Raw genomic sequence first — 25873 nt, 5'->3', positions numbered from 1 at the left:
GAACAGCAACTAGTTTTGGGTCCACAAACTTTTGGTCTTAAACTCCTTTTGCACTTTTAAATACTGCTGAGGGTGGAGGCATGCGTATATTACTAATAGTTTAGTGGCAAAACTTTAAAAAGCCTACACACACACATATATACTTTAAATGTGTATTGTCTGCATGTATGTGCTGCATGTCTATGCCTGGTGGTGCTCAGGGAAGTCAGAAGATGGTGTCAGATCCCCTGGAACTGGTGTTACAGATGGTTGGGGCCACCATGTGGGTGTTGGGAATTGAACCCCGACAATCTGCAAGAGCAAGTGCTCTTAACCACCAAGCCACCTCTCCAGCTCACAAAACCATCAACTCTGCAAGGATCTCAGCACAAACCTATGTAAGCATTAACTAGCAACATTTACAGCTTAGTAGAAGTGAAAACTGATTTATTCTAAAGGAAAAATATATACAAGAGTGCAGTCTGTTGTAATGGCAGCATCACAGTCACGCAATCAAGAGAAACTACTCGCCACTACAAAGCGACAGTGAAAAAACGCAATTAAACAGTACTGTCAGTACAGTAGATGTCATTAACAAGCCACTAACTGGAGTCTCCGAATGCACCCCAGCCCACCCATTCTTGCGGTCCAGGGATCCAAATGTGGACAGTAAAGTATGGTCTTCGCTACTTAAGATGGGCTTGGAGGCTCTGTAATAGCGAGGACGCTCAGAAGACTGAGGCAGGAGAATCGCAAGTTTGAGCCTACAGAGCTAGACCCGATCTCAAAACGTCAAAGCAAACAGGGATGGTGACAGCTGCCGCCCGCCCAACTTTTTTTTTTGTTGTTGTTGTTGTTTTGTTTTTTCGAGACTTTTAAGGGACGCCAGCTACTTGACCTGCTCGCGTACCTTAGGATTCCCACTTCCCGGCATGCCCCGGGCGTGCGAGAGGCGTGGACAAGTACGCGCCCGCCCCCACGTGACCCCAGGTCGTGCGTGGCGGGAATGTGCGAGCTTGCGGTTGCTGGCTCGCTTGGCTTTTCTGGGCTGTGCAGACCCGAACCGGCCCGCGCCCTCCGGGGAAACAGAAGCCCGCGCCACCGGAAGCTCCTGCTCGCAGCGCGCGTTCGGAACTTTCGAGTCCTCTCGCGGCGTCCCTTCCCGGCTTGCCCAGCTTCCGCCTTGAGGTTAAAACTCGCCTCTGGCACCGAGTTAAGGAACGTGGTGCAAACATGTCCCGGATCGAAAAGATGAGCATTCTGGGCGTGCGAAGTTTTGGGATAGAGGATAAAGATAAGCAGATTATCTCTTTCTTCAGCCCCCTCACAATTTTGGTTGGACCCAATGGGGCGGGGAAGACGGTAAGTCCTGAGGCGAGGGCCCCAGAAGGCGTTTAGGGCGTCGCCCTGCGCGGTGCGTGGGCCTCGGGGACCTCAGAGCCGGTCCGGCCCAGCCACTCGGGAGTGTCGTGAAGCCCACGCGTGCGCTCCGCTCTGGCATCTCGTTCCCGGGGAAGGCCGCCTGCGCCCCTGCTTCCCAGCCCCGCCCCCTAGTTCCGGAAGCTTAGCAGTCACTCGCCATCTGTTCCCGACTGGGACCCCCCCAAACCCTCTCCCCCCCAAAAGTTTTGTTTTGTTTTTTAAATATGAGAAATAGGTAACCTAGAGTTGCAAAACATGTCTACTGGTAAAACATAACGATTGAAAAAAAATGACTTATTGTGGACATGAAGCTGATAGTCACCCTAACACTGGAAAATTCTTTTATTACTTTTGAAGATTTGGGCTGTGCGTTGTGACACACTCTTTTAATCCTAGATTGGCAGAGGCATGCACATTTCTATGAGTTTGAGGCCAGTTTGATCTACATAATAAGTTGCAAGGTAGCCAGAAATGCCAGGTTGGTGTTGAATGTCTGGAGGTGGATCTTTTTGTGGACATGTTACTTGACATTGTACCATGTACATTCTTAGCCTTGGTCTCCTGGAAGGAAGACATAGTAAAGTGCTTATAATCACTAGCTACATGTATACATAGTTTTTGCTATTATTTAATTTATTTATTTTGGACACAGAATCCCACATAGCTTAGGCAGACCTGACCTTCTTATCCACCAAGTGCTAGAATTGTAGATATGCACCTCCACACCTGGCTGGGAATTAATATTTGTCATAAACTACTGTGGTTCTCATCATTAAATAACACACAATTTGCTCTCTCTTTAGACCATCATTGAATGTCTAAAGTATATTTGTACTGGAGATTTCCCTCCTGGAACCAAGGGAAATACATTTGTTCATGATCCCAAGGTAATGGTGTCTGTAAAGTTTTGTATTTTAAGAATTAAATTTTTATAATTCTAGAAGTAGTCGTTGCTTATTGTAGAGGACCTTAGAGTGGAAAGTATGCAGAGCAGATGGTCACCTGCAGGCGAAGTACCCAGTGATAACCATTGTTGGCATTTTTATTTATTTTCCTATGTACTATCTAACCCAGCAGAGATCATAGTTCTATCTCATGGTACATTTCAGGGTTTTTCCCACTGAGCATTGTCATACAGTGTGAGGTTATTAAAACACAATAGGGCTGGCAAGGGCAGGTAAATGCACTTGCTGGTCAAGCCAGGGTCAAACTGTGAAGGTAGAGGGGAGAATTGACTCCACAGGTTGTTCTCTGACCTTGTGCTCATGCACAGACATGCACATGCACTCACGCACACACACACACACACACATACATACACATAATAATAATAATAATAATAGTAATAAAAAAGAGGAAGTTTTGAAAAAGAAAGCAAAACCAATATAATGAATATTTAATCTTGGTGTATGGGATGTTTCAATCTTTAGACTTTTTTTTTTTAACTTAGCTGGAGTCTTTTAGTTGAAATTTGTGATGCTATATAAAATCATTAATAGTTGCAGTTAGATTGCTTTTAGTTTTTCATTATAGTCTACTATGATGTAAATCTTTGGAATGCATTGCTTGGATTGTGATGTTTTACATATAAATATGTTTTGCGTATCTATATGCACAAGAATGTGAATTTATGTAGTGCCACAAAATCCCATTAAGGAAAGTGTTTATTGTTAAATTCTTTCTGTGCTTGTAAAACCATGTCTTTGTGTATCTATAATTACACCTACACATTTATATTTTAGTGTATCAGAATTTTATTATACAAATTAAGTAGGTGGTGTGCTGTGCATCTGTTAAAACATATACACACTTGCTGTTTTTAGTGTCTGTTAATTCTTCGTTGAGTTTATGTCCTGCAGGGTTGTTGTTACTTGCTTTAATACAAAGTCTGACTGTATAGTTCTGGCTGACCTGAGACTAATAACTATGTGAACCAGGCTGACCCTGAATGAACAGAGATTAACTTGCTTCTGCCTCCAGCCCTCGTTTATTTTAGTCACCTGTAAGTCATTTAAGTAGCAGCATTAAATGTGACTTTAAACTTTGATGTAAGCTTGGTATGCCACAACATACCTGTAACCCAGCACTCTAGAATTAGAGGCAGGAGAATCAGGAGAGCAAGGCCAGACTGGGCTATGAGACCCCTTCTCAGATGAACAAAGCCAGCTTGTCATATTTTTGACAAGATGACACAACCCTAGACATATCTGGCAATGAGGGAAGCTCAATTGAGGAATTGCCTCCACAGATTGGCCTGGGAGGCTGTCCGAGGGCCATCTTCTTGATTGCTGATTGACATGGGAGGGCTCAGCCCCTTGCAGGTCGTATCATCCTTAGGCAGGTGGGTCTGAGCTGTGTAAGAGAGGTAGCTGAGCAAGCCAGGGCAGCCAGCCGGAAGCAGCACTCCTCCATGATCTCTGCGTTAGTTCCAGTTTACACATTCCTGCCTTGAGTTCCTGCCCTGGCTTCCTGAGATGAAACTAACTTGTAAGCCAAATAAACCTCTTCCTCCCAAAATTGTTGGTCAGTGTTTTAGCAATAAAACCTAACTAGTACACAAATCAAACCTAAAAAAAAACCAAACACCTAACGAAGCTTTAAACTTGCCTGTGACTAGAGAGAATGCTGGGATTATAAAAGTAATTACGAATTTCATCTTGAAAATAGTCATACTGCTTAGTACATTTTTACTGGGCCCTCTGTAAAATGACTGCTTCATACCTTCTCGTTCCTAAATCTATAAGCTACTCTGTTTAGTTAATGCTATTGTCTTGTACTTTATTGAGAAATAAGAGGACTCAGATGAAATTCAGTTTTTAATAATAAAATCTACCAAGCTAGCCTCCACATGAGTGCGTACTGTTCGTTGGGTTGAGCATTAGGAGAGATTCCCTACGCTCAGATCCTTGCCTTGCTCTCAGGCCTGGTTCTACCTCCGGAATTTGAGTTTAGTAAGTTATAGATATGATCAGCCACATAATTTTTTTTTTCATGCCCAAACCTGTGGATTGGCCTTTATTGATTTCTTTATCTTACCCCATTTTTTCATTTCATAAGCCAGCCTTTGCTACCCCTTAAAATGGATCCAGGATTTGTCCTGTCCATTCTAACTGTAACTTGAGCGATCAATGATCCCCTAAGTTGTTTGTTTGTTTGCACTCTTGAAGTACTTTTGAGACTAGCCAGAACTACATAGAGACACCCAGTTTCAAAAACAAAACACAATTTTTTCTTTTGCATAGCAAGCAACCCTTGTAAGTATTTATTCAAGAGGAAGATAGTTACTTAAAGTCTGTGAAAGACTTCCATTCAGTGTCAGTCAGATGCAGAGTCCCTGAAATGAAAACATGCTGAGTTATGTCAAGGACTCGGAGCAAAGTAGTAAAGGGAGAACTAGGAAGCTCAGTCAGAGTTAGAAGACACGAGGTTTTGTGGGGCTTCAGACGCCAGGCAAGTGCATCCCAGCTGACCTTCCTCCACCGGTTGCTAATACAAAAAGACAGAAGATTTTGAGCAGAGAAAACACACCATCTGAGTTATGTTTTAAGGAATCAGTCTAACTGACAGAAGGCTGTCTGTAAGTGGCAAAGGTAGGGGCAGAGACAGAGAGGCTTGTAAGAAACCAGCGAGACAGATCGGTGGCCTCATTAAAGTAGTAGAAATGGTGATACTTGGATTTGGGTGTGACCTGAGGGCAGGGCCAACGGCTGAGCTGCTGTTTTGCGTGATGATGTTGAGAGAAGCAGAAGCTTGAAGTGTAGCTTCAGGGTTTCTCCTTGAATAAGTTATTGAGATCATTTTGCCCTTTATTGTCATAGAGGAACTCAAAATGGAAATTTGGTTGGATCTGGTTTAAATATGTAAGTTTGAGTTACTCCATAGATAATCAATATCCAGTTGGCAAAAATAAAAAATATATATTTGTACCATTCAGGGGTTAGAATTACAAAAAGAAAATTAGGTCTTAAAAAGAAAAAGAAAATTTGGAATTACTGATAGACACATAGTTTAGTACAATGACTATTTAAAGCCTTAGGGGATCAAATGGGAAATGAGTAAAAGAGAGGGGCTTCTAGGCCTGAAGCCAGTGCATTAGAGCTAATTTGTTTATCCATCAGGAAGAGGATCCTGCCATCAACTTCACCATGCTAAATGATAGGGTATTTGGGTACACGGAGCCATTCACTGCCCTCGACAAAATCAGCTTCAGTGATCAGAAAACCTGTCATTATTTTATAATTTTTTTTTTCTATAAGAGGGCAGTATAGTAGCTACAGAGCTTTTCTTGATAAGGGAGGGTTTGTATTAGATATTGTTATTAGTGCTTATAAAAGTGGAATATGCTACAATGTACAGACAGAATGGCTAGAGGGACAGTGGACACTGAACAAAGGGGGCTGCTTAAACTGCATGGTTTTCAAAAAATCAGTTACACAGTATACTTCCCAGATCTTGAAAGATGTGTAAAATGGGTTCATTTTGAATGAGATTTTTTTAGTGGCTTCCCCCTCATTTTTGGGTAAGCAAGGTTGTTGGTCTTTCTTGATAAAAACGTGCCGATGCTGTGTATGACAGTGTTCTTCTCTTTACCATCAAAGGTTGCTCAAGAAACAGATGTGCGAGCCCAAATACGCCTGCAGTTTCGAGATGTGAATGGAGAGATGGTAGCTGTGCACAGGTCTATGCTTTGCAGTCAGAAAAATAAAAAAACAGAATTTAAAACCCTGGAAGGAGTCATTACTAGAATGAAGTAGGTACTCACCTTGGACTTGGATTAGCATTTACATTGGTCTTCTAGGCCTGGAAGCCCTTCTGTGACTGTTACTTTTATTTTAGGAGAGTGTATTAATTTTCTTTCAGTAGAATTTTGTTTTGTTTTCCTCTTTGATACAGTCTTTTTTCTTTTTTGAGACAAGGGCTCATACTTTTAGTTCAGCCTGGCTTGGAACTCACTATGTAGCCCAGTCTGGCTTCAAACTCATAGGAATGCACCTGCCTCAGCCTCCTGAGTCCTGGGGTTACAGGGTTATATCTTCACATCTGATCTCAGACTTATGTACTTTTGTTCTTTGTTTGTTTGTTTGTTTGTTTTTTCCTTCTTTTGTCTTTCCTTCCTTTCTTCCTTTCCTTGTTTGTGTGGTTTGTTTGTTTTGAGGTGGGGTTTCTCTGTGTAGCCCTAGTAGTCTTGGAACCACACTGGCTTCAAACTCAGAGAGCCTCTGTCTCCCAAGTGCAGGGATTAAAGGCGGGCGCCGCCACCACCACCAGGCCAGACTTTATTTTTCAGGAGTCATTTTGTATTCTCAGTGTGATTGAGAGCTTGTTGGAGGTTCTAGCAGGGGAGTACGGCTACGTATATATTGTTGACTAAAAACCAGTCCTCCTCTATTCCGGGAAGGTCGTCCTCTTCAACCGAGTGCAGCTTTGGGAGGATGCATATGGAGCAGTGAGGGAGGAAGGGGACACCCTCCTAGCCAGCCAGACCATCTGAATCAAGCCTGGTGATCAACAGTGTGACAGATGTCACAGCCAGATTGTCTTCCCTTCCTCCCAGTGTAATTGAATAGAGTAGTGCTCCCATCGACTCTATGCCTTTTTGATACTATTTATCTTGAAATAAAATGATTTTTTTTACATTTATATATTTAATGTGTATGAATGTTGTGCCTGTATGTCTGTATGTGCAGTAGGTTAGAAGATTCCCCTGGAGCTGGAGTTGCAATGGTTGCCACCATGTCGGTGCTGGGACTCCAGCTCAGGACCTCTACAAGAACAAATGCTCTGAACCACTGAGCTGTCTCTGCATCCCAGATGCAGAATGCTCTTGTTAAAGATTGAGTGATACTATTCCATTGCCTTAATGTCATTTGTGAATAGTTGCTGTAACTGAGAGTGCATAACTACTGGAGTATAGGTTGGATAGATGATGGTTCCATACAGAGAAGGGTGATGTAAAAAGTGCACAAGTAGGGAAAAGTAATCATTTCCCTTTTGACCATTGTCTGTGTGTTAGAGTTAGATGCTATGTAACTTGATATGTCGTGTGTGTGTGTGTGTGTGTGTGTGTGTGTGTGTGTGTAGCAAGGTAGTTACATTCTACCTTGTAATGGGTATGGGTTTTGGAGGTAGGCTTTATCAGAAAAGAATGCCAAAGGTTTGCTTCATATGGAAGACCTTATAGGCATGCACCACTACATCTAACAAGCCTCGTGACAGCCAGACTGGCCTCATACTCAAAACAGTCTACCTGCATCGGCCTCCCTAATGCTAGGATTATAGGCATGAGAGTCAGCACACCAGCTCACCTTCTTGGACTTTTAAATATGCTAGTTTGAAATAGTCGTACAAAGTTGTACTGACTGTCAGTAGCAGACAGAGAAAGGTGAATTATCAGAGACACATGTAATATGGGTTAGAGGGTGGGTTTCATCACTTCTCAGCCTTTTGTCTGAGATCAAGTGTAGACAATTGTTATTGGGGCTAGAGAGATGACTATGGTTAAGAGTGCTTGCATTCGAGCCGGGCGTGGTGGCGCACGCCTTTAATCCCAGCACTCGGGAGGCAGAGGCAGGCAGATTTCTGAGTTCAAGGCCAGCCTGGTCTACAAAGTGAGTTCCAGGACAGCCAGGGCTACACAGAGATACCCTGTCTCGAAAAACCACACACACACACACACACACACACACACACACACACACACACACAAAAGAGTGCTTGCATTTTCTAGAGGACCCAAGTTAGGTTCTTGGAATCACCTTAACTTCAGCTGCAGGGGATCTGACACCATCTGCTGTCCACTCCTGTTGCTTGAAATGAATTATTTAAAAGTCCAAATGTGGGGGTTAGGAAGATACTTGCCAAACAAGCATGAGGACCCAGGTTCGAGTCCCAGCACCCATGTAAAGGTGAGGTGAGGTCATGTGTGGCTGTAATTCCAGCTCTGGGGAAACACAGGAAAATCTTGGGATTCTCGGTCAGCTGAATCAATGAACTCCAGTTTTAGTAGAGAGAGACCATGTCTAAGAAGAAAGGTGGGAATTGAGAAAGACACCTTGCATAATCCTCTGGCCCCCACACGGATGTGCACACATTACACATATAAGCATACAGACATCCTACTATGTTTTTTAGAATTCTTGCTTTCTTTCTTGAGCTACCTGTTTTGCATAACGGCCTCATCAGTGCACTTTTTGACCATAGAAGGGTTAGCTTCCCCCCCNCCCCCCCCCCCGCTGTGTTCCTGTGTTTGAAGAAGCCAGAGTTCAGCTCTTCAGGAGCCATTCACCTTGTTTTTTGGGGACATAGTCATTTATTGACCTGGAGCTTGCCCATTTAGCAAGACTGATGGCCTGTGAGTCCCAGGAGTCCTCCTGTCTCTGCCTGCTCAGCACTGAGGTTACAGGTACTTGCTACCACCCGAGCCTTCTTCCACGGGTGCTAAGGATTAACTCCAGGCATCATACTAGGTGGCAAACACTTCAGTCTGCCTTCCTAGCACCAAGAGTTTTCTTAGCATGAGGAGGCTATTTAATGAGACATGTAAAGGGCACTTTTGTTTCTTTATAGAAGAATGGCATGGCCTGAGTATGTGACTCAGATGGTTGAGTGCTTGCCTAGTGTACAGTCTTCAGTGTGATCCCAAGCACATCATAGACTGGGTGGTGGGAGACCCTTGTAATCCTAGCACTTAGGAGTCGGGGTTAGGATGATCAGAAGTTCAAGATCGTTTTTGGCTACATAGTGAGTTTGCAGTGAGTCTCAGATAGATAAGATCTTAACATATTTGAAAAATTAAAGAACGCAGTAGGAACCTCTGAAGGTCATTTCACTAATAGCCTTGATTCTCACTTTCTGTAGGCATGGTGAAAAAGTCAGTCTCAGCTCCAAATGTGCAGAAATCGACAGAGAAATGATAAGTTGTCTTGGGGTTTCCAAGTCTGTGCTAAACAATGTTATTTTCTGTCACCAAGAAGACTCCAACTGGCCTTTAAGTGAAGGAAAGGCGTTGAAGCAAAAATTTGATGAGATTTTTTCTGCAACAAGGTTTGTGAGTGTGAGTGCCGTCTCTGTGGAGTTGTTTAGTCTTCTTTTATTATGTGAGGCTGTGCTTGAGCCAGGGCCTTGTGCAGGAGCCTGTGCTTCACCATGAGTTAGTTCACCCCCAGTCTGGGCCACTGCTTCTGTTGGTTTTATTGGCCAAGTTGCCCTCACACTCTGGGTTTACCCAGCATCTGGAATTTTAGGTGAACCATGGCCAAGTTGATGCTATTCTATAAAAAAATAAATTAGGAAGCAGAGAGGGTCAGCACTTACTACGCCACCAAGTGGCAACCACTAGGCATATTTCCTTTATGTTTTCTTGCAGTGAAAGTTTATGAGAGGGGAAAAAAAATGTCATTTTTTTTCCACTTAGTTCTGATGTCATAAACATTTTCCAGGTCATTAACTAAATGTAATATTAATGTTTGTATAATATTCTACTGTAATTTACTTAGCCAGAAATTTTACTTTTTTTTTTTCATATCTTCAAAGGTACATTAAAGCCTTAGATACACTTCGACAGGTGCGTCAGACACAAGGTCAGAAAGTAAAAGAGTGCCAAACGGAATTGAAATATCTGAAGCAAAATAAGGAGAAAGCTTGTGAGATCCGAGATCAGATTACTAGTAAGGAAGCCCAGTTAGCATCCTCACAGGAGATTGTCAAGTCCTATGAGAACGAACTTGAGCCATTGAAGGTAATTGATTTTATTTTTAAAGTGGGCAAATTAAAACTGTATGTTTATGACATATACTATGATTTAATTTAAGTATTTGCTATACGGATGGGTAAAGCCAGCTAATTAACATTTTCATTATGTCATACCTCTTTTGTGTGGTAAGAGTACCTAAAATCTATTTTTTTCAGCAATTTATAAGTATACAACAATTAGTTACTGATATTATTTACCATGGTGAACAACAGCTGTCACCTAGCATACTAAGAAGAAATCCCCTCCCTCACTGTTGTATCATTTACCCCTAAAGTATTTACTTATTTGTTTGTTTGATTGGTTGTAGCCCTGGCTAGCCTGGAACTCACTCTGTAGACCAGGCTGGCCTGGAGCTCAGGGATCCACCTGCCTCTGCCTCCCAAGAGCTGGGATTAAAGGCATGGGCCACCATTTCCCAGTCTAATGTCCCTTTTAAAAACATTTATTTTTATTTTGTGTATATCAGTGTTTTGCCTGCATGGATGACTGTGCACCATGTGCACGCAGTGCCTGTGAAAGCCAGAAAAGGGCATCTGATTGTCACTGTGTGAGTGGAGCTAGTCTTAACCACTAACCCATGTCTCCATCCCCATAAAATACCTTATTTTTATATGAACTTTGAGAACATGTATATTTCTTTAAAATTATGAGATACTAAGTTTTGACTGAAGTCTGTGTTAGATGGTCAATCTTATTATTTATTTGGCTTTTCAACATAGACTCTTTCTGTGTAGCTCTGGCTGTCCTGGAACTTGCTCTGTAGACCAGACTGGCCTTTACAGGCCTCTATGCTCTGACTCTCAGTGCTGGGCTTAAAGCTGCATGTCACCCCCACACCCAGTTTAGACAGTCTCCTGTTTAGCCTTTACATTGCCCGGAGAGGCTGGATTTGAGTGAGTGGTTGGCACAGGTCCTAGCTGCTGAGCACTGCGTAGCTACACCTGACTTGAGAGTTTTCCTTTTTTTGAAGTTTTCAAATTGACAGGTCATTGTGGTGAATTTTTATAATTTTAAAGGTGTTCTTGACATTGTACAGAATTTGGAATTCATCCATACATATGTAAATTAGTATTTTTTTTTCTAAGCCCTGTGCTGTTGTTGTTTTAACCAGCTTACAAATTAGCAGGTTTTCTTAAGGCATTTTTGTGCATACTTGGCTTGGGTTGTTTCTTCTTCCTACCTTCTGGGTTTTATATATTTATCTCTGAGGCAGGATTTTAGCCGTTTGCCCAGGCTGACCTTAGAATCCTAATCTAGGATCAAGGGATCCTCTTCCCTACCTCCTTTCAGAGCCTGGAGGAGGCCAGCAGCTGAACCTGTGGTTTATAAGGAAGCCTTCCGGAAGTGCTTGCATTTAGTAGCACTTACCCAGTGCCTCCCATGTTGGGTATCCACGCTTCAGTCTGCAGGCTCAAGGAGCATCAACGTTCCAGGCTTGCCTCCCGGTCTTGTTTGCTCCATTCTTGTTGCTTTGAGTCTTTGAGATGACCTCTCACTTTGTCACCCGCAATAAACAATTTGTAATTCTCTTGCTCCCCTTCTGAGCTCGGGGATTACAGGTATGTAGCACCACACCAGCCTGGTCTACTCAGCTTTGTTCAAGCTGGCTAACTCTTCTGACTGCTTAGCTTGTGGTCCAGCAGCCAGAGAGCTTAGAGTAGCACCGAGGACTGTCTGGAACACAGTAGACTTTTGTCAGTGATATGACTTTATTATTTGTAAGATTACTTTGCTCAAATCTCTTTCATTTAGCTAGCATTAAACACTTCTGGGGATATAGGAGGAAACAAAGTAAAGGAAGTTCCTGTTGGTATGGTGGTTATGTGGTACCCATTAGTGTATAGAGCATAAGAGACATTACTAGCATAATTTACTTTATTTCCTTTATTTTTATGTGTGGGGGTGTGTATTGCCTGTGGATATATCTGTGCACCACATGCATGCCTGGTGCACTTGGTGAGGGGAGGCAGAAATACTGAGAATTCAGCATTGTCTTTTACTACATAATCAGTTTAAAGCCAGTGTAGACTACATGAGGTCCTGTGTCAACTAGAACAACAACAAGAAGACGTTAGAACTTGGCCTGTAGCCGAGTGTTAAAGCTTGCCTATCATGTATGAAGCCCCAGGACCAAGCCTCAGCATTTAATCATCATCATCATTGTCATTAAGAAATAAACTAGCCATTTAAGAATTTTGTTCTTAAAAATGTGGTATTTCACAAGCTGGATTGAAGGCTCAGCAGTTAAGAGGGCTCACTGTTGTTGTGGAAGATCCAAGTTCAATTCCAACAGTCCTATCAGAGAGCTCACAATTGCCTTTGACTCTAGTTCCAGGAGATCTAGCACCTGTCTGAGCTCCTTGGGCCTGTACACAAATGTATACGCGTGTATAATAACAAACCACCTCTTGGTCTTCTAAGATCAAGTGCAGTATCTGTTCTTACCAAGTTGGCATAGTAAAAATGTGGCATTTCCCACCGTGGCTGTCAGTGCCTTCTGAACAAATAACTTGTATAGGAGTTGTTGAAAGCAAGGTATGTGCTTTATGGTGTCCTGAGTGCTCTACATAGTGTTTCTAGTGACTCTTCACAGGCTGGTATTAGCACTGAATGGTGGTGTCTTGTTAATTGGTTAATTAAGTCCCTTTCTCAGTGATGTAAACCAGAATGGATTCAGTTCATGTAAAATATACCTTTACTTTCAGAATCGCCTGAAAGAGATTGAACACAACCTGTCTAAAATAATGAGACTTGACAATGAAATTAAAGCTTTGGATAGCCGAAAGAAACAAATGGAGAAAGATAACAGTGAATTAGAACAGAAAATGGAAAAGGTTTGTGGGTGATAAATTTTGTTCTGTTTGAAAATTCAGGGATTATCATAGTGAATTGCATTTAAACCCTTTCATCTCCACATTTTTGGGGAAAAGTAAACCTGAATCTTGATGTTTATGATACTCTATTAAAATGGATATTGAATAAAATTATTATTGTGTTAGGGTGGTTGTCATATAAATACATTAAAGCTATCTATTTTTGGTTTGACACAGGTTTTTCAAGGGACTGATGAACAACTAAATGACTTGTATCACAATCACCAGAGAACAGTAAGGGAGAAAGAAAGGCGCTTGGTAGACTGTCAGCGAGAACTGGAGAAGCTGAATAAAGAAGCACGACTCCTCAACCAAGAAAAAGCGGAGCTGCTTGTGGAGCAGGGTGAGACACAGACCTTACCTGGCCTTTTCCTTTCCTGAACATACGTTTTCTGCACGAATGAAGAATCGCCACAGACTTACCACCAAGAGCATGCAGTCTCAAAGGGCTGTGTCAGGAGCCATCATACGACAAGCTAGTAACTAGCAGGTGCTCTTCCTGAGATGACCGCCTTAGATTAGAGTCTATGACAGAACTCTAGCAGGCAATGCCCAGGAGAAAATCACTTTAGGAAAGATTCCTGCTATTAGTATGCTTTTTCTGCTGTTATTACATGTGTAAATATCACTAGATATTAGCCCACCCTTTTGAGTAGATCTCTGCAGATCTACGAAGAGGTTCTGTCTTGTGGTGATGCTATGTAGACAGGTAGATGGCTTCTTAATTCTTTTTTTTTTTTTTTTAAGATTTATTTATTTATTATATGTAAGTACACTATAGCTGTCTTCAGACACTCCAGAAGAGGGAGTCAGATCTTGTTACAGATGGTTATGAGCCACCATGTGGTTGCTGGGATTTGACCTCCAGACCTTTGGAAGAGCAGTCGGGTGCTCTTACCCACTNAGCCATCTCACCAGCCCCTGACTTCTTAATTCTTAATGATGATCCAATAAGAATTTCTAAAATTGTATCAGTATTTATTAAGCTCTTTTATAATGGGACTGCTATCAGGTCCTTTCTGATAGTCAAAACTGCAATGGGAACTCTGCCAGTCTCCAGTGTGTCACCAGTTAATTGCTTCTGATAGTGAGCAGGCTTTCTCCTACTCAGAGCACTTTCCAAGAGGTTCTAAGACTGTTAACCAAAGGTCATAAAAAGGGAACAATGATTTATTATAGGAGCTAGGATGGGAGATCAAATATCGACTGGGTTTATCTATACAAAAATTTACAAGCCAGGCGTGGTGGCGCACACCTTTAATCCCAACACATGGGAGGCAGAGGCAGGCGGATTTCTGAGTTCGAGGCCAGCCTGGTCTACAGAGTGAGTTCCAGGACAGCCAGGGCTATACAGAGAAACCCTGTCTCGAAAAACCAAAAAAGAAAAAAAAATTTAATAACTTAACTATGATTTTTTTAACTTGTGAAGTTGTGACAGATGATGAATGTTTAGTCATATAACTACTCCCAATGGATATGCATGTAAACATTCTCTGTTTTAAACTCCTTATGATTTGAATTTACGTGTAAACTTGTGATGAACTTTTTCCATGTGATCATGTATTCTGAAAGATATACATCTGTGCTGAGGACAAAAAGCAGAGGATGAATTTTCCCTTACCCCCCTTCTTCATTCATTCTGTTTTTCCCCTTTTTCTTAGAGAGCTTTCATAGGAAACTTTTTACAACTTAGAAATAAATGTTAAATTCACTTTTCAAGGTGTCTCCTTTTTTTCCTGCGACTTCAGCTAGCAGGCTGAAAGGCCACATTACTTAGTCCCTCACTGTTAGGCTACGGGTGCTAATCACCTAAGCCAGCTGCTTTTAACCCTCAGAAAGAGCCAGAAAGTTTTAAAGACTTTTTAGAGTTATCATCAGCATCTCCGTATAGCTAGAGAGCTAGACTGTGTGGAGACCATCAGTCTTTACAGCCACACCAGAGTCCTACTCTGAGCTCCAGGCCAGAGGCTCCCCACAGGGCTGTAGAGTGTGCTTCCATTTTAATGATATTCTGAAATGTCAAAGTTGAGGACCTCGTGAACAAAATCATGGTTGCTAGGGGGAGTGGATAAAAGAAGGGACAGGAAGAAGATGGGTGTGCTATAGTTACAGAACAAGAAGATTCTTATGGTATTGAAACTTTATTATCTATACTGCTGTTTAGATGTATGAGATAACATGGGGTAAAATTATGTAGAACTTGAGGTTGGAGATAGCTCAGTGGTTAGAAGCACTTTGTGCTCTTCCAGAAAACTTGAGTTTGGTTCCCAGTACCTACATTAAGTGGCTTACAGTCACTGTAACTGCAGTTCCAAGGATCTGATGCCCTCTTTTCTTCACAGGCACTCACTCATATATGGCACAGACTCACACAGAAACACATACATACACCTAAACAAAAAATTTAAATCTTAAAAAAAAATTATATGAAATTTAATGCATACACACAAATGAATGCAGATAACAGGAATTTGGTTAGGCCTGATGGATTATACAGTGTAAGTATACCAGTTTAGACTATATGACAGTTTTCATTAGTGCAAACTGGGCAGAATATATAAAGTTTACACTGTTATTTTTTACAACTGCATATAAATCTACTGTTACCACAACTTTGTTTTTTAATTTATTTTTTGAAATAAAGGTCGTCTACAGCTACAGGCAGATCGCCATCAAGAACACATCCGAGCCAGAGATTCATTAATTCAGTCTTTGGCAACACATCTTGAATTGGATGGTTTTGAGCGTGGACCATTCAGTGAAAGACAGATTAAAAATTTTCATGAACTTGTGAAAGAGAGACAGGAAAGAGAAGCAAAAACTGCCAGCCAGCTCTTGGTAAATATCTTGAAACCTAGGTTTGCTGTCATTTGTGTCAGATTCACTAAGTGATCCTATAAACTTTTAGTGAACCCAATGTCACATTTTTAGCTGAGTTTTGGGCTACTAAGTAGAAAAAAAACTTAGAATTTTTTTATTTAATTCATAAGGATAAACTAGGAGCATAGTACAGATTTATGGTTTTATTTTAAGTAAACTTTTGAGGATAATTGCAAAAAAGTTTCCTCAGTTACTAATTACCACCTCTGGGTGATGCTTTTCACAGGGTTAGAAATGATTTCCTTTATTTTATTCATTGTGTGTTTTACTTTAAAAGGGGGAGTTTCCTTAGTTGCTTAATGACAGAATCACTAATGTGCATTGTTGCCATTTAGAGCGATCTGACAGACAAAGAGGCTCTGAAGCAGAGGCAGATTGATGAGATGAGGGACAAGAAGAGCGGACTGGCGAGGATGATTGAGCTGAAGACAGAGATCCTCACAAAGAAGCAGAGCGAGCTGCGACACGTGAGGAGCGAGTTGCAGCAGCTGGAGGGCTCCTCCGACAGGATTCTGGAGCTGGACCAGGAGCTCACCAAAGCTGTAAGCTGCCCACCTAATGAGTGACCACTGAGACACCTCACATCTCAGGCCCATCGCTCACCCTGACACTAGCACTTGAGTTAGTAATCCCATGTAAAGTGAGCTTATTCAAATATCTTGATTATCGGATCTTTGATTCTAGAAATTGATGGGTTAAAACTAGAATCACCAAGAAAATTAAAAAAAAGAAAAAAAGAAACTTGTGCTCAGACTTTCAAGCTTAGACTCTCCCAAAAACCATCTCCTTGGTGTGGATCAAACGCCCCAAAGTGGGGTGATGATCACGAGTACCTTGGTATCTGACCCAAATTAAAAGGCAAATATTCTCCCAGTTAGTCTGCATACCTCAGGTTTTTATGTGACTGACTTGTCACCATGTTTTACGCCATTTTCTTCGAGAGGTGTGAGCTTTCCTCCTTGCTGTGTCCTCTTTCACATCACTGTCCCTCTTCAAAGTAAGTCTTCTAAACCATAACGTAGGGAAACTATGGCCACTGCAGAAGACGTTTTCATCAGTTCACAGTTTATCGTAGTGTTGTCAGGATGGAGACGTGTGGTGAGGGACCACATCACAGCCAGGGAGTAGAGTGGGAACTTAATAAATACCTAAGTAGGGGAGTAAGAGTTAGTCATCCATCTACAAAGATACATTTCTCTTAATTATTTTCCTTTTCTTTATTTTTTTTAAAATTTGTTTTTATTTATGCATATATATCCATGTGTTTGTGTAGTTACACACGTGGGAGTCCAGGCACTGGAAAAGGACAGAGGCATTGGATCTGTAGTTCTGAGCTACCTGACCTGGGTGCTGGGAATTGAACTTGGGTCCCCTGGAAAAGCAGTATGTGTTTTTAATCACTGAGCTGCCTCTCTTAATAATTTTTCTAATTTTTATTTCTCCTTTCTGTTTGACTCTTTGAGGTTTATTTACTAATTCTCTATAATTACAGCAGAGTACAGTAACCTGAATAAGATTTTTCCCAAAGCATATGTGAGTTTATATTTCTCTCTTTTGGATATAAGCAGAAAGGAATATTTTGTTTCTCTTAGGAATAATTTTTGGTTTTAGTGGAAAAAAATGAAGACTTATTAAAGAAAGGATATATTCTTCAAACAGTAGAAAGAGCTACTTTAAAGCTAGCAATAATTATACTTTGTCATTATCTTAATTCTGGCACAAAATATATAAATTGTACATTTGTTTGAATTGTTGATTAGGAACGTGAACTAAGCAAGGCCGAGAAAAATAGCAGCATAGAAACCCTAAAAGCAGAGGTAATGAGCCTCCAAAATGAGAAAGCTGACCTGGACAGGAGCTTGCGGAAGCTGGACCAGGAGATGGAGCAGTTAAACCATCATACGACAACCCGCACGCAGATGGAGATGCTCACCAAAGACAAAGTAGGAGTTCTTTCTGTAGTGTCTGTACTGATGGGCATTTAAAATAGTTTATCCATTTTTAGTCAGTAGATTGAAGTATTGATTTGGTATTGGCTTTGTATTTAGAGGTTACAACTTAGTATTAAAAATAGGCTTATAAAATAGACTTTTAACTTAAAACTCTCTTTTTCTTTTTAATTGTTATTACTGTTTTTGAGATGGGCTGTAGCCCCATTGCCCTTGCTGGCCTCTGACTCTGTAGTCTCAAGTGATTCTCCTGCCTCAATCTCCTAAGTGGAAATATAGGCATATACCATTGTACCTGGGAAAAGCTATATTTTAATAATAAAAATTCCAGAAATACAAACACAAAATCATGGTTTGAGACAAGAGTTTCTTTGTGTAGTGCTGTCTGTCCGGAACTCCCTTTGTAGACCAAGCTGAACTCACAGAGATCTGCCTGCCTCTACATATCAAGTACTTCTACATATCAAGTACTAGGATTAAAAGTGTGTACCATCCTGCCCAACTGTTGGTAACTTTTTTTTTTTTTTTTTTTTTTTTTTTATGGTTTTTCGAGACAGGGTTTCTCTGTGTAGCCTTGGCTGTCCTGGAACTCACTCTGTAGACCAGGCTGGCCTCGAACTCAGAAATCCGCCTGCCTCTACCTCCCGAGTGCTGGGATTAAAGGCGTGCGCCACCACGCCCGGCTCTGTTGGTAACTTTTAACAGAGAGGTTTAATTTTTTTGTGATATTGAATTGGTTACTCTGTCTTTAAATGACCATCCTGGAGCATGGGGGATGTCTTGAAGGTAAAGATACTTGTTGCCAAGCCTGAGTTTAGTCCCTGGAATTCACATGACAGAAGAACTGACTCCAGAGTTGTCCTCTGATCACTTCTGTGTGCAGTGGTTGGAGTATATACACACAAATGTTTTTTTGTTTTTTTATTGGATATTTTCTTTATTTACATTTCAAATGTTATCCCATTTCCCATTGCCTTGCCCCGCCCCCCGAAACCTCCTATCCCATCCTCCTTGCCCCTGATTCTATGAGGGTGTCTCTCCACCCACCCACCCAGTCCCACCTCCCCGTCCTCAAGTCCCGTACTCTGGGGCATCTATTGAGCCTTCCTAGGACCAAGGACCTCTCCTCTCACTGATGCCTGGCAAGGCAATGTATGCAGCTGGAGCCATGTGTACTCCTTTGTTGATGGCTTAGTCCCTGGGAGCTCTGGGGGGACTGGTTGGTTGATATTGTTGTTCTTCCTGTGGGGTTGCAGTCCCCTTCATCTCCTTCATTCCTTTCTCTAACTCCTCTATTGGGGACCCCTTGCTCAGTCCAATGGTTGGCTGCGAGCATCCATCTCTGTATTTTAAGACTCTGGCAGGGCCTCTCAGTAGACAACCATATCAGGCTCTTTTCAGTATGTATGTCTTGGCATCCACAATAGTGTCTGGGTTTGGTGACTGTATATGGGATGAGTTCCCAGGTGGGACAGTCTCTGGGTGGCCTTCGTTTTTGGTTTTTTTTTTAAGGCAGTTCTCTGAGCCTTTACACATTTTATATGATTTGCCTGAATTTGTATACTTCTCATTTTTAAATTGGAAACTTTAGGCATTCCAGAATTTATTTATTCAATTTAATTAATTCATTTTAAAAGGTCTACTTAGGGCTGGAGAGGTAGCTCCGCAGGTAAGAGCACCGACTGCTCTTCCTGAGGTCCTGAGTTCAAATCCCAGCAACCACATGGTGGTTCATAACCATCTGTAATGAGATCTGATGCTGCCTTCTGGTGTGACTGAAGACAACTACAGTGTACTCATATAAATAAAATAAATCTTTAAAAGAACAAAAACAACAACAACAACAACAAAAAGTTCTACTTACTATTTAGTGTGTGTGTTTATGAGCACACGCTTGGCTTTTTAGTCATCTGTAGGTGGTGCACACTTTTAATCCCATCATTTAGGAGCCAGAGCCAGAGCCAGAGCCAGAGCCAGAGCCAGAGGGATCTCTGTGAGCTTTTGAACAGTCTGTTCTGTATAGCAAGGTCCAGGCTGGTCAAGACTACCGAGTGAGACTCATTCTCAAAAACCTTAGAGAGAGAGTTGGTTCTCTCCCATGTTCCTGTGAGTTTCAGGGATAAACTCTGTTGTCAAGCTTTTCTGGCAAATACTTGGACCTGCTGAGCCATTGTACTGATCCCCAGGATTTGTTTTTGTTATTAACAGGTTTGACTTTCAAAAGTTGATTTGTTTTGTTTTGTATTTTCCTTATAGACTGACAAAGATGAACAAATCAGAAAAATAAAGTCCAGGCACAGTGATGAACTAACTTCACTCTTGGGGTATTTTCCTAACAAAAAACAGCTGGAAGACTGGCTTCATTCTAAATCCAAAGAAATTAATCAGACCAGGGACAGACTTGCCAAACTGAAGTGAGTTGCTAAAACATTACCATGGATACAGATCTCTTTATTTTGTGCTTTTTTTAAAAAATTGTTTTAAGCATTCATTGTCATGAGATGGTATGTCATATTTAAGTAAAATGTAATGGGAGTTGTTAGGGCCTCGTTTCATAAAACTGTAGAAAAAGGATTGACATCTGGAATTTGTTTTCTGTCTGAACATACACTGCTCAGACTTTCTCGAGTGCTCTCTTAACTGCTGGTTACATAAGAGGTATTTCTTAGTGAGTTTCTAGGAAGATAGTAGATTTCACTTTTGCTGTATTAAACTAATGGTGTTTTGTTTGTTCCATGTTTGAGCAGGGTCTCACAATGTAGCCCAGGCTGGTCTCCAACTTAAGATCCTCTTGTCTCAACTTTGAAGTGCTGGAATTATAAGGTGTATGTCACCATGCCTGGCTTAAATTCTACTTCTTTTAGAAGAGTCTTTTAGTAAATAGGCTTTTTTAAGTTCAGGAAATTGCAAGTTGTTGCAGTTTATTAAAAAGATAAAGTAATTGGTATAAGTCACGTCACCTTGAAAGAATTGTACAAAGAGGGGCGAGTAAGATATCTCAGAAGGAACCCTTACCGCCAAGCCTCATGACCTCAGTTCATTCTCAGGGACCCATGTGGTGGGAGAGAACTGATTCTGCAAGTTATCCTCTCTCCTGCACATGCATACCATGGCGTGCATAGCCTCCACAGTGGAAAGAAAAGGGGTGCACAGCTAAATACGAGGGGTAATCGCCACTGCATGCTAAGGAAAAGGAGCTGTCAGTGGAAGCAGCAACTGCTTGGGGACCAGGATGAGGGAGCTGCAGTGGTGTCTGGGGTGTTTCCTCAAGGAGAGGCCAGTAGGGTTTGGTGCTTCTTGGAAACTTGAGTGACCATGAGGCGAAGAGATGACACAAGAAGGGACAGGGGAGGTGTTTAGAGGCAAGTAAGGAGTAAGTGCTGTGAGGGAGAGCCATGGAGTAGAACTGCTACTCGTCCTTGTCTCCAGTAGAGCCAGCAGGTGGCTGCTGCTTGCTCCATCCCATAGTCTGGGGTCTGAGACTGTAAGCCCCAGAAATATAGCAGAATTCTGCCCCTATTTATTTATCTGGGAATGGGTCCATGCTCAGGATTAGATGGGTCATTGTCCCAGGGGGAGCATTCGACTAGAAGATTAAATGAGAGCATTCAGTTTGTTCCTCTGACTTCTAAAGAAAGAATATGGCAGAGGTGTAGCTCAGTGGTACTTACCGTGTGTACTTACCATGCATGAGGGCCTTTGTTCTATTCCCAGCACAAAACTATGCAAAATAAAAATATAGGAAAGTAATTGTACATAGCTCTTTAACAACTTTTGGCAGAGTTTGTCTAGTAACTCTTTAACCAAAATTTTCAAATTTCTTGGGAGTTGAAGAAAGGGCTCAGTGGTTAAGAGCACTGGCTACTCTTGCATTGGATCTGGGTTTAGTTCCCAGCATGCACACAGTGGCTCACAACCACCTGTAACTCCAGTTCTGTGGCATCTGATATGCTTTTCTGATGTCTTTGGGTCCCAGGCACATACGTGGTGCATGCCCATATGTGGAGGCAAAGCATTCCAACACATAAACTAAATCTAAATAATTTAATTCTTTTCAAATATCCCACATTTGTTTTTATTTTAGCAAAGAACTAGCTTCAGCTGAACAAAATAAAAATCATATAAACAATGAGCTAAGGAGAAAGGAAGAACAGTTGTCCAGTTATGAAGATAAGCTATTTGATGTTTGTGGTAGCCAAGATTTTGAAAGTGATTTAGGCAGACTTAAAGAAGAAATTGAAAAATCCTCAAAACAGCGAGGTAAGTTACAGTTTATATATATCGAGGCACTTTGACTTTTGAAATTTCATTCACGGGAACTGCTAAGGATCAGAGATTTTAAGACTTATTTTTAAAATGAATTATAATTGTGTGTATGAGGGGGTATGTGCATGTGAGTCAGGTATCCACCAAGGCCAGAGACATCAGGGCGTCCCTGGAGGTGGTGTTGCAGATGATAGTGAGCTGCCCAGTGTAGGTGCTAAAACCAACTCTGCTTCTCTTGCCAGAGCAGCAGGTGCTCTTAACTGCTCAGCCACCCCTCCAGCCCGAGGATAGGAGATTTTAAAACTTTGCATGGACGCAAATGACTTGAACTTGTTCCTGGCTGTATAGCTTCACTGTACAAGTAACTTTGGGACTTGCTGAACCTTTCTTGTGCTTCAGATTTGTCATCTATAAAATGAAAATAAAGCTATGCATTATATAGTACGGTAAGAGGAGCAAATGAGATTGTGTGTGTAAGAAATGCCTAGCACATAGAAGATCTCAGTAAAATGTTAGATGCCAGAAATTATTCAAATAGAATATAGCGTATCCTTAGGAAGATTTAAATGTCAAAATCTTTATTTCATTTGGGTATACTTCTAAAGTAAGAATAATCATTATGGAAGAAATACATGTGTGTCTAACTAGGGTTTCTTAACCTTTTAAACAGCCATGCTGGCTGGAGCCACAGCAGTTTACTCCCAGTTCATTACGCAGCTGACAGATGAAAACCAGTCCTGCTGCCCAGTCTGTCAGAGAGTGTTTCAGACAGAGGCCGAGTTACAGGAAGTCATCAGCGACTTGCAGTCCAAGCTGAGGCTTGCTCCAGATAAACTCAAGTCAACAGAATCGGAACTGAAGAAAAAAGAACGGCGCCGTGATGAAATGCTTGGGCTTGTGCCCGTGAGGTAAGCCTGAGTCGTCATGGCTCAGGTGGTCTTTACTCTGTGGGTTTTCTGAGACTTGACTTGAATCAATTATGACAGTTCTAAACTGCTTGTTGATGTCATTTTCCAAAACCCACAAACAAAATATGAAAAGTTGTAAAAAACAACTTAAAAAAATTGTTATGTATATGTGTGGATGTTTTGTTTACATGTATGTCCGTGCACCACATGGGTATTTGGTACCCATAGAAACCCAAAAAGGGTATTAGATCCCCTGAGACTGGAGTTCCATATGGTTGTGAGCTGCCTGTGAGGGCTGGGAACTAAATCCTGGTCCTTGGGAAGAGGACCAGTGCTCTTAACTGCTAAGCCCCCTCTCCCAAAAACCCCTCTAACTTTTAAAACTACATTTTATTTATTGGGCATGGGTATGGGCATGCCATGTCATTCATGTGGCCGTCAGAGGACAACTTTCAGAAGTCTGTTCTCCTTTCCATTGTGTGGGTCCTGGGGACCAAACTTAGACCATCAGACTTGGTGGCTGGCGTCATTCCCCAAGACAGCCTTAAGGGTATGACGTTCTCACCGTTAACTCCTTATCCTCATGCTCTACCTCCCAAGGTCTAGGTATGTGCCACCATGTCCAGCTCCAAATAGTCCAAAATGGATCTTAATAGTCTGTTCCCTAGAAAGGAAGTGTCTTTACTTTTTAGAGAACAATTATTGTAGCATCTTGCATCATCAAGAGGAAGGACCACACTGAGAAAGTATGTGTATGTATGAGACCTTTTTTGTTTTTTTTTTGGGGGGGGGGTTGTTTTGTTTTTTTGTTTTTTTGTTTTTCGAGACAGGGTTTCTCTGTGCAGCTCTGGCTGTCCTGGAACTTACTCTGTAGACCAGGCTGGTCTTGAACTCAGAAATCCACCTGCCTCTGCCTCCCGAGTGCTGGGATTAAAGGCATGTGCCACCACTGCCTGGCCTGTGTGAAACTTTGAAAGCAGAATTAGCACTGTATGACTGCTCCTGATTCTTAGCCATCATTCTGTCATCATAACTGTCCCTTTTTACATGTAACAGGTCTGTGACCACCGTTTTTTGGAAGTAATAAGAAATGGAATTGATTGCTCATGTTAATATACGTATGAAATAGGAACACTTAATTGTCACGCTCCCCGCTTTCCTCCCCCCCAAGAACTTGTCTGTTATCACAGTACTTTTAGGTTGGCGTTTCTTGGTCATAGTGTATACTTTTTAAAAATCAATAACAGTTATAGTATATAATAGCCAACATTTGGGTTGTTATTTTTTTCCTTGTTATTAGAAGCTAATTTAATTTATTATACCTTTTAGACTTGCCATATTAATTTAATTTTAAGTAAGAATTTGGAATTTTTCAGAAATAAACTTGATTTTTTAAAAAAAGTTTATTTTTAGTTTATATGTATGAGTGTTTTATTTTCTTGTATGATCTGTGCACTCCATGCATGCAATGCTCATGAAGGTCAGAAGACATCATTGGATCTCATGTAACAGTTGTTACACACAGTTGTTAGCCACCACGTGGGTGCTGGGGTTAAATCCCAGTTTTCTGAAAGAATAACCAGTGCTTTTAGCTGAGCCATCTCTCCAGCCCCTAAACTTTGATTTTTTTTTAAAACTGAATATGTGTTACTGCTTTATAGTTGATATCAATAATAATTATAGAGCCAGTACTTGTCTTAGAGACAGTAAGTGAGGTTCAAATAGTAATATTAAAAAAAGGTTGATGGTTTTTATACCTTGAGCCCATGTAGCATTTGGCTGAGTGTCTGACTTCTTCCCTTCCTCTGTAGTTTAAAATACTTTTAATTTTGAAATAGTTTTCTACATAGAAAAAACTTACAAAACTAGTACAGAAAATACATACACAGTGTTATGCTGAGATTAGCAGTTCGTGTGACTGTGTACAGTTACTGAAACCAGGAGAATAACATTGGGGCAGCCCTGCTGACTGCAAACCACACTGCAGCCCATCAGTCTTCGCATCCCTGCCTGTCTTCAGGCTCCCATGTTGTATCTGATTCTTTCTTCATAGGGTCCTGCAGTCTCTATGCAATCACAGTGCATCAACCTTTCTGTCTCTTTCGTGGTCTTGAAACTTTTGATGAGTGCAATCAGTCAATTTGTAAAATTATCTCTGCTTGGCAACACCCCAATAATAATTATTACAAACAGTTAACAGTGGCTACTAGCATCAGTAGGCAGGTGTTTGAAAAACAGGACATTGACATATTCTCAGATCTGTGATATCTCTTAAGATGTATTTTTTAAAATACAAATGGGAAAAAAGTAGTCATCTTACAGTCGAGAACCTGGCTAACACCACTGTACCCAAATGAATAGGGTAAACAACACAAATAACAGACATCCTGATATCATTGCGCTATTGGCAGGATGTCCGAGAAAGGGTTGGCAGTTCCTGCTAGAAACACATAGCTTCACTTTAATTATGAGGAAGTGTCAGCTAGATTGACTTTCATTGTGTTTTCTTTTAAGGCAAAGCATAATTGATTTGAAGGAAAAGGAAATACCAGAATTAAGAAACAGACTACAGAGTGTCAATAGAGACATTCAGCGCCTAAAGAATGACATAGAAGAGCAGGAAACACTCTTGGGTACGATAATGCCTGAAGAAGAAAGTGCTAAAATATGCCTGACAGATGTTACAATTATGGAGAGGTTCCAGGTAAGCTGCGTAGTTCAAAGCAGAATAAGATTGATTTGTAGGTTCTTTTTTTTTTTTTTTTTTTAGATTTATTTATTTGTTTATTTATTTATTATATGTAATTACACTGTAGCTGACTTCAGACACTCCAGAAGAGGGCA

The 25873-nt window shown here is 41.2% G+C and overlaps 1 protein-coding gene across 2 annotated transcripts in view; it reads left to right on the top strand.

The window, feature by feature from the left end:
- The first annotated feature begins 971 nt into the window (after positions 1 to 971).
- Rad50 (RAD50 double strand break repair protein) overlaps positions 972 to 25873 on the top strand; it is a 54966-nt gene continuing 30064 nt past the window's right edge. Inside the window, exons 1-14 of one of the 2 annotated variants that reach the window (XM_021211882.1) lie at positions 972 to 1341; positions 2205 to 2288; positions 6000 to 6151; positions 9259 to 9444; positions 9934 to 10138; positions 12859 to 12987; positions 13204 to 13369; positions 15671 to 15864; positions 16242 to 16448; positions 17667 to 17849; positions 20112 to 20269; positions 21940 to 22115; positions 22792 to 23029; positions 25544 to 25733. In XM_021211882.1, coding sequence (XP_021067541.1) covers positions 1213 to 1341; positions 2205 to 2288; positions 6000 to 6151; positions 9259 to 9444; positions 9934 to 10138; positions 12859 to 12987; positions 13204 to 13369; positions 15671 to 15864; positions 16242 to 16448; positions 17667 to 17849; positions 20112 to 20269; positions 21940 to 22115; positions 22792 to 23029; positions 25544 to 25733 — 2397 coding nt within the window. In that variant the 5' untranslated portion in view covers positions 972 to 1212. The remainder of the gene's footprint in view (positions 1342 to 2204; positions 2289 to 5999; positions 6152 to 9258; positions 9445 to 9933; positions 10139 to 12858; positions 12988 to 13203; positions 13370 to 15670; positions 15865 to 16241; positions 16449 to 17666; positions 17850 to 20111; positions 20270 to 21939; positions 22116 to 22791; positions 23030 to 25543; positions 25734 to 25873) is intronic. The other variant, XM_029546459.1, reaches the window with a different exon arrangement.

This window comes from Mus pahari, chromosome 14 (assembly GCF_900095145.1).
Source record: "Mus pahari chromosome 14, PAHARI_EIJ_v1.1, whole genome shotgun sequence".
NCBI lineage: Eukaryota > Metazoa > Chordata > Mammalia > Rodentia > Muridae > Mus > Mus pahari.
The sequence above is the reverse complement of the archived record's forward strand: the minus strand, read 5'-3'. Positions and strand labels throughout refer to the sequence as shown.